The 9,345-nt window shown below is 33.1% G+C and overlaps 1 protein-coding gene across 1 annotated transcript; it reads right to left on the bottom strand.

Annotated features, from left to right (window-relative positions):
• Nucleotides 1–1,091: 1,091 nt before the first annotated feature.
• On the bottom strand, nucleotides 1,092–4,739 carry LOC134247245 (START domain-containing protein 10-like). Its single transcript, XM_062729610.1, has 6 exons — nucleotides 4,556–4,739; nucleotides 3,721–3,868; nucleotides 3,389–3,492; nucleotides 3,056–3,173; nucleotides 2,778–2,830; nucleotides 1,092–2,679 (listed from the first exon to the last, which is right to left on the bottom strand). The coding sequence occupies exons 1-6, from the start codon at nucleotides 4,709–4,711 to the stop codon at nucleotides 2,452–2,454; spliced, it is 807 nt and encodes a 268-aa protein (XP_062585594.1). The 5' UTR covers nucleotides 4,712–4,739; the 3' UTR covers nucleotides 1,092–2,451.
• Nucleotides 4,740–9,345: the final 4,606 nt, after the last annotated feature.

The following is a 9,345-nucleotide window of genomic DNA, read 5'->3' as shown; positions in this document are numbered from 1 at the left end:
AAAATTGCTTAAGGTTGCAAATATTTGCATAATCAAGTAAAACATTGATGATTATGTACATGTACCGTAACTTTCAATTCCTTACTTCTTTAATTACTGTAAACAATTGATCTAGGAAACAAAGAAACAGATGTATTTCTAATGATGTTCTTTATTAGTTCTTACATCAAATTTCAACTAGTAATAAAAAGAGAAAAAATATAACTTCATACAATAATAATCTGGTCCACAGATTTGAGAACACTTTATCAACAGAGAGGTATAGAGTAAATATTTCATGAAAATCAATAATGAACACAAAGGAAAAAAATTGAAGTTTTAGTCTCAAGTATCAGTACTGGAATGTCTTTTTACAATCTTAACAATATTTAGTTTCTTAGTGATGATAAAAAGATTAATATGTTTGAATTTATCTGTGTTGCTGATATCTGATTAATGAACACTTTCATTTATAACTCATAACTTAAATTAAAGTAAAACATAATATTTGTAAAATAAATAAACAATAAATATCCTTCAAAAATCACACATGAAATAATTACATAAAATTAAGGCCTCGATGGTATAAAATATGAAATAGTAAGATCTACAAGCCCATTTCAATAGATATTGTGCTCAAGATGTACTTCGTTATTTTTTTCTCCTGTTTTTGAATTATTTGGAAATAAGCTTTTCTTTCAAACATTTCATGTATGATTATGGTGAAAATCTGAAATGGCAAAAATTATTATCCTAGTCACTAGACCAGAAGAGAAATTGGCTCTCAAGGGACTAGTGTGAATACATGGCAGTCCTGCATTATAGTATGTCGGCCCTATCTTGCTTTTCATTATCATATCTAATATTATGCATATTATGGACTGAAGCACCAAATTTTCCATTCAGAAGAAAGCATTGACTGATATGTCACAATTTACAATAATCTCACACTTACAAGGCAGAGCACCCCAAGAATAGAATTTAACACAGACACTAAATTGCAATGTTTTCTAATCAGCAAGCTTAAACAAGTTCATAATATTTTTTTCTTAATCTGAATATTTTCTATTCCAAAACTTTAAAATATAAGTATTTTATAGTTTTGGAATGGAAAATAATCAGCTAAAGAAAAAAAACATATCATTAGCTGAATATCTATCTTTTCAAATACAAGTATTTGTTACAATTATATCCTTTAAGCTTGCTGTGCATTTGAGAGGATACAAATTCTTTTTAGAAATTTCCAACTGAAGAGATAATTATACTACAATAGCAGCAATACATAAACTTCTCAGTTTCTAAAGTCACATTATAAATAACTTACAAAGAACACAAAAAAATAATGCCCATCCATGAAAAATAAAATAAAGAAGAAATAAAAAAGCAAAAATCTAACCGAGCAAAAGCATTGCAATTCCAACTCTGGGCCTTAAACAGTACTGTTGGACATGCAGAAAAAAAATAATACATAAATTATAACATTTTTCCTCTTCCAACCCACTCATACAAAGCACTATCATCATTTCACAAGAGACAGATTGCATGAATAAGAATCAGAAAAATACTTATTTGATGTTTTAAAAAGAATTACTGGAATGTCAGCAACACTGAGAGACACTGAAGCTTAAAAATTTTCAGAGATACTTTGAAAAGTTCACTTTTTTGGCACATTTATACACTGTACAAACAAATACAATACAATAATTGTTAATAACAACATATTTCTGAGTTGTGTCAGTTAGGTTGAGAGACAAGCGAGACATCTGTGGATTTTCAGATCATGGTGCAAGTAATAAATTTCTTATAAACTTCTTGACACCCCTAAAATATCACTAACCATATACACTATACTAAATTTACTTATTTAAAAAGGTTATTGAACCTTAGAGTGTAATTTGAGGACACAAACACCATATACTGTGCATTACTTAAGCTAAGCAGAAATGTCAGATATTGGATGACAGAACAAAAACAACCTCCAACTCTAAAAAGAGTTTTTTTCCTTAAAGTTTATGTCAAATAAAATGTCATTAATAAAGATATAGCATCAATAAACAGTATATAAAAAGATCTCAGTTTTTTTTAAATATACTTTTAGCAAGCTAAATTGTAAATAAATATATAAATAACTATTTTAATCATAATTCATATTCTTAAATTACAACCTCTGTGTAATACAGCCATTCCGCTCCAGGTACATTTTTATGGCATTAAGGCCTGGTAATGCAGTGAAAAAATTGTCAAAACACAAACAAATAAATAAATAAGTTACCGATTTTGGCAATGTTCTGACTTTACATGGAAGATATTTTACAAATAAAAAATAAATGGCATGAATGGTATGCATTGACTGTATACCTATCTTTCATCACTGCATAAAAGTGCATGAAGTGCATTTCAATAAAACATTTAACTTTTCAATTTTCACCTGATAATTTTTTAAACATCTCCCTGACAAACTTAACAGCAATATTAACTACGGAATATCTTGTCTTCATAATCTTTGTCTAAATCCTCTTCTTTTACATTGCTTTCATCTAATGACTCGTTGGATGTGAATTCGCACTCAGCACCAATGTCATTCATATCTAGTCGAGGTAGTGACATTTGTTCCGGGTACAGCCATGGTTTATGACCAGGGTTATGCTTAGACTTCCAGGACTCATAATTCTGACAGGCTTTGTAAATCTTTGATATTATCTAAAATTTTAAAATTAAATAAATCAAGTAAATGAGAAATATTCATCATGAATAATCCTCTGTATATCAATGGAAGAAAAATATATTAACTAAATTACCTTCGGAGCAAAATATTGTGTGCCTTTGTTCACAACCCAGACTGGAAGTTTTCCTAATTAAGAGAAAAAAATTATAACAATTTTGCTGTCAGTACTGTTATCTTAAAAGTCATAAAGTGTATCTTTTTAAAGGGGAATCTAAAGCATACAACAGAAGCACTCTTTCCTTGCAATAAATAATTCATGTTTATTACTAAACAATATTATATAATGAAAGATCATTCACCTATAGGTTTTTGAATACATTATATGCCTCATTAGTTTAACGAGCAGCTTACCTCTAGGATCTGACTGAGATACATATGTAAACTGACATTTCTTCGGTCCCTGTTGTCGTACAAGATACCCAGTAACATATGATACACCTCGTATAAAACCTTTTCTTATTGGCATTTTCTGTGACAAAAAATAGTTTATATTCACAAATTATCATAAACACTGATAAAGTATTGCACCTAGCTTAGTTCACATAAATGTATTTTCTGTACCAAAAAATGTTTAAGTTATTTATAAGATACGTTCATATCAAACTAAAATGTGATCGATGGTACAAGTACATGGTGAATGAAATGACATTTGCTATTACAATAAAAAAAAACACAAGTTTTTACCTTGTGATTTACAGAATGGTTGACTATACATTTTTCTGGGCCTAGATCTAACCATGATCGCTGAGTGACAAAATCTCGATTCTTTAGAGGAGGAGGGCACTTTACTACAAATTTAAAAGAGTTTTAATATCAGTGTTAATATTGAACACAAAGCTTAACACTAAATTTAACTAAGTTCTGCATTACTGATACAGTGTATACTGTGAAAAAAATTAATACCCAAAAAAATAAAATAAATACCTTTCGGGAAAAAAATGTGCTGGATTTTGTGATCTACATATTAATTTCTTTTTCTATAAAAAATGCATATAATTTGGGAGTCTAGAACACACCTGCATAGTAACCAATGTCATTGTTTGGGTTTATCACACAAATTTCATAGCCTTCCAGCATTGCATGGTCCCAAGTTTTTCTGTATTCTGGATCGTGTAGCACGTCATATAATACTTCTGGTTTAACATCTTCAAAGACTGTTCTCACCTTAAATAATAGTATGAAAAATTAAGTTTACATTTCCTTCAACGCAAAAATAAGTGGATAATTTCTACAAGTTACAACAAATACTTCAGGTAATTTATATTCCAAAATGTCAAATGCTTAAGGAAGTCATTATTTATATGACATTCATTTCCCTTTAGCATGTTTAGTTTGGTAAATGCAGGACTGTTGATGAATGGAAGAAGGGGGTTAACCATTATTCGAAAAGTATATAGGCAATGTGTGAATCTCTTTTCTCTTACATCCAGAGAAGAAAAAATAAGACAACTGTGGGTTCCAACATTGGATATAAACATGGCTCTCTGAAAACTACACAGGTTCACCTGTGGCCAAGTGGTGAGCTATTTAGCAATGGGCAATGAAATGTGGCCAACCACCCGTCAATATATATATTTGTTTATGACCCCAAGGAATGGCAGGAGAGGACATCCTCTTTTTAAATAGGTAGAGTGGGTTCTTGGAGACTATTATACTGGTTGTTTGGGTATTTGGTCAAAAAATATTAACGATTGATATGTAAAAAAAACATAGATAATATATTAGATATTTACAAATTACGACCCCAGTACCAACTAAAAGGACTTGCTATTTATCTGTAGTTTTTGTGCATATCTATAAATAAACAGCTGACAGATCAACAGATACGGTTCCAATCGATGAGGTACTTACTTTCACCACCTTAAAATCCGATTTATCGTTGTTTTTAGTCCACACTTTTACGTTATTTTTGTTGTATTCTTGTTTCCATCCCTCAGTTTCGTCACATAAACTTTTAAGTCTGTTAAAATCGGCATCTTCTGCCACCCTTACTTCACCAACATCCATCGCAGTTGGTGACTTGTCAAAATTTGCCGAAAAGCAGTTCGTGTGTTAACCAATATCCGGATTTGCGACTATCGACTCATTATGCTCTAAGATCAACAAAACTTTTCAAACATATAACAGTTAATTTCGCTTTTTTAACCTTGAAACGAATTCTTTTTAAACTGATATTAAAATAGAGACAGAACGGCCAATTACTCAATGTCGTAAACAGGAGGAAAATCTTGAGGCGGATCATAATCTTTGAGTCCTTAACCACGCTGAGAACAGCCACTAAGACACCTGCTGACCCCAAGAGACCCTAGGGCTTTTCCGACTTTCTGACTTCTCTTTTCATGCAAGTTTTCGAATTTATGATTTTAAATTTAATCTCAAATATACCGGGGTATCAAGCAAATGAAATTTATGAGAAAAATGGGTCCATATTGTAACGGGGGGTAGGGAGCATCTGTGCCAGCTAACTTCTTTCACCGTTGAAAAACATAACTTCATAGTTTTTACGGGCGGTAGAACTGATTGGCATTAAATCTACATCAGTGGTATTTGATTACTGTGCATAACACAGCACCAGGGACGTAGCAACAGGGGGGCTTTTTTTGGGGGGCTTCCCCCCCCCCCCCACTTTTTCCCCCAACCTTTACTATGGTAAATGTTCATTGAAAGGATGGTTGCCCCCCCCTTTTTACTATAATATAGTGATATCAAGGATTGTAGGGGAAAATTGGAAGTGATAGTAAGTTGGCTTTGAAAAAGTTGGCCACTAACCCCCGGGCCCCCCCCCCCCCCGAAATAGGATTTTCGAGTCTGGGCAAACTTTGAATTTTGATTTTTATGATTTTTATTTATAGAACTGAAGATGAGTTTGTTCATCAACTGCATCACATTAAAAACTAGTGCTAATTGTAACGGGAACCGTTACAGATGTTCCCCAAACGCTCCCCAACTTCATTTTGGTGCCTCGATCATTCCCTCTAAGCTTCATCAAATAAACTAAACTCTATGCATCTTAAACTTAAACAATGTTCTTCCTAAAGTATACCAAGTATATAGCAAATTTTTGCATTGCACGTGCGCACACTTGCATGCATATGCGGAATGACCATATCATTGTATCTACACTATTAATTTAGTTAAATGTACTTAATATCAAGATGTTCAAAAAGTATTCGAAAATACGCGAAATCAAGTGCGTTTGTATTTATACATATTGCACGTGCATACATGTGTATGTTGACCATACCCTCTTGTAGGGGTCCATTAAGACTATCTATGTTCTAAATCCCATCCTATTTGGCTGAGAACAAAGGGAGTTATAGGCATTTAAAGTTTTAGCCAATCAGATGGCAGCGCACGTACATGCGCGTGATTTCATGAAAATTATTTTATATCATATCGAAGGATATCTTAAGGCATGACTATGTTTTAAATTTCAAAATATTTCGTGAAAAAACGAATCAGATATTGAGATTTTTGTTTCAGCCAATCAGAGCGAAGCGCACGTGCATGCGCGTGAGTTCATAATAATTTGACCATGTCCTCTTGTCTATAATACTAATATATTCTTATATTCTGAGTTTCAACACATTTCATCAGAAAATAGAAAAGTTACGGCTATATCAATTATATTGGTCATTTTACATGTTGCACGTGCGCGCTCTTGTATTTAAGCATTTTAGGTGCACTTTATTGATAAACTTACATGTTAAGAAAAATGACACTGGACTAGAAAAACTTAACATGTACAGACAACTGACATTTTGCGTATAAAATGCGATTTCTTAAAGCATGTTGCCTACAAAAGGCTGCCCATTGCCTAACACATGTTAAATGAAGTTTTTCTTCATATTTTAAAATAAAAGGACCATATAAATTTACCATAATGAGAAAACAAACAGATATTTTAATTTCAATGACCATAAAAACTTAACAAATGATATACAATGCATAATTAACAGACCTTTTCGCAGAACAAATATACATTAAATCAAAACCAACGACCACGTACGTAACAAGCATATGTAAATGCAAAACCAACGATCATCTTTGCAGTACAAACGTACATAAAAACACGACAAACGAAAAAAAAAGTTAACAAACGTGCAAGCGGTAAATCTAGTCTTCCCGGCTCCCGACGGTCCCGGATTTTTTTTTTTTTTTTTTTTTTTTTGCCGATTTCTTTTTTGTCGGCGCACAGAAACTCTTCGAACTTCTCAGGCACATTTCTAGGTTTAAAAAATTCATTAAATGTAATGGTATAAAAACTTTAACAAATTATTACTGAATCAGCAGTACCATCTGCCAACAAGCGGTAAATCTAGTACTCAGCTGTAAACGCGAAAACCACTGAAAAAAGGATACCGATGTTTTCTTCGAATCACGATTAAAAAAAAAACAAAAAACTGAGGTATATTTTTTTAATAAATGAAAACCCTCATTTACATGCCAGATAATTTGTATGCAGAAAAATTCCCCACACATTTTTTTTTTCGTATAGAAGTCTTTGCCACATCATGTTTATGTTCCCAGGCTCTACAACATGGACGTGGTTCTACCTCGGATCCCCCTTTAATTTTTTTTTTTTTGGGGGGGGGGTTAATTTATCTTAAACATTTCAAATGAAAGAAAAGAATGTACATAAAATGAAAAAGATATCTCATTCTCCTGAAGGCCGTTTCGTAATTTTTTTTTTTTTTTTTTTTTTTTTGGTTACATAAATTGGTTTTCGCCAATTCTTTAAATATTACAAGAATCTATTATGATAACTTTACATTACAGTGACATATTATATGACAGGCACGTAGCAACATTTCCTAATTTTAAGAGTAAGGTCAAAAAAGGATTATGTAGTACATGTATATTAGGAAAGAAATTGGTACTGAAAGAAGTTGAACCTACCCCCCCCCCCCCCCCCCCCACACACACACACAAAATATAGGATTTTCGAGTTTGGACTATTTCATTTTGATTTCCTATTTGTTTTTGCTTGTCAATGTTTAAAATCTTTTTTCAGCTAGATTGATTTTTTTCTCTCTACATGGTTACCCCCTCCTTTCAAAAACGATGCTACGTCAATGTATAACAATGAAATACTTTCATTTTGCATGGTTTTACCATCAGTACAATGTTAGATTTAGCTATATTTATGAAAATTTTGATAAAAATCTTTTTTGAAATCAAATAATTTTGATATTATGAATTTTAATTTTCATTTTTTTTTATTATCACCACCAAATTTTCACTGAAATACTCATTCCATCTACGACACCTTACGTCTCTCTGTATCGATGTCCGTTTTTGGTTTTCATATTTATGAAGAAGTACTACATTTACCGCTTTTTTGAAGGTGATACTGCTGATTCAGTAATATTACGCAAAACTTGTTCAAGGTTTTACATATTATTGAATTAATTTAAAAAGAAAATGTGCCTGAGAAGTTTGAAGAGTTTCTGTGCGCCGACAAAAAAACAAAATAAAAATAAAAACAAGAGGCCCATGGGCCACATCGCTCACCTGAGAATCTTTTGTCATATTGTTCTTTACCAGATTTCCCCCTTGTAATACATATTGTGGCCCTGCCCTACCCCCTGGGGTCATGATTTGAACAATTTAGAATCTACACTACCCCAGGGTGCTTCCAAATCAGTTTCAGCTTTTCTGGCCCAGTGGTTCTTGAGAAAAAGATTTTCAAAGATTTTTCCTATATATTTCTATGTAAAACATTGATGTCCCATTGTGGCCCCGCCCTACCCCTGGGGGTCATGATTTGAACAATTTTGAATCTACACTACCCCAGGGTGCTTCCACATCAGTTTCAGCTTTTCTGGCCCAGTGGTTCTTGAAAAGAAGTTTTTCAAAGATTTTTCCTAAATATTTCTATGTAAAACTTTGATTCACCTTTGTGGCCCCGCCCAACCCCCGGGGGTCATGAATTGAACAATTTAGAATCTACATCACTCCAGGGTGCTTCCACATCAGTTTTAGCTTTTCTGGCCCAGTGGTTCTTGAGAAGAAGATTTTTAAAGATTTTTCCTATATATTTCTATGTAAAACTTTGATTCCCCATTCTGGCCCCGCCCTACCCCGGGGGTCATGATTTGAACAATTTAGAATCTACACTATCCCAGGGTGCCTCCATATAAGTTTCAGCCTTACTGGCCCAGTGGTTCTTGAGAAGAAGATTTTTTAATGACCCCACCCTATTTTTGTCTTTTCTTGATTATCTCCCCTTGTGAGGGGACTTGGCCCTTCGTTTTAATAATTTAAATTTCCCTTTACCCAAGAATGCTTTGTACCAAGTTTGGTCAAAATTGGCCCAGTGGTTCTTGAGAAGAAGTCGAAAATGTGAAAAGTTTACAGACGGACAGACGGACGGACGACGGACAAAATGTGATCAGAAAAGCTCACTTGAGCCTTGGGCTCAGGTGAGCTAAAAAAAAAAATCCCTGACCGTCGGGAGCCGGGAGTCTGGGAGACTAGATTTACCGCGTGCACGTTTGTTAAGGTAGGATTCTTCTCTGGTTTCTGACTAGATGAAACATTCAAAGTATATTTGCTTATATGTCTTATATATTGAGGTGTAAGGAATTTAAAAGACCATATTTTTCTTTCCTCATCAGAAATGTACAACTTTAAATAGA

Source organism: Saccostrea cucullata, unplaced genomic scaffold (assembly GCF_032062105.1).
Source record: "Saccostrea cucullata isolate Sc308-1 unplaced genomic scaffold, CSIRO_AGI_Scuc_v1 ctg38, whole genome shotgun sequence".
Taxonomy (NCBI): domain Eukaryota; kingdom Metazoa; phylum Mollusca; class Bivalvia; order Ostreida; family Ostreidae; genus Saccostrea; species Saccostrea cuccullata.
This window is presented reverse-complemented; position numbering and strand designations above follow the sequence as displayed.

Coding starts and splice junctions, on each gene's coding strand:
- LOC134247245 (XM_062729610.1), bottom strand. CDS start 4,711: ATGGATGTTGGTGAAGTAAGGGTGGCAGAAGATGCCGATTTTAACAGA. Junction 3,869..4,555: donor CGGATTTTAAGGTGGTGAAA/GTAAGTACCTCA, acceptor CTATTATTTAAG/GTGAGAACAGTCTTTGAAGA. Junction 2,831..3,055: donor ATCTCAGTCAGATCCTAGAG/GTAAGCTGCTCG, acceptor TCTCTTAATTAG/GAAAACTTCCAGTCTGGGTT.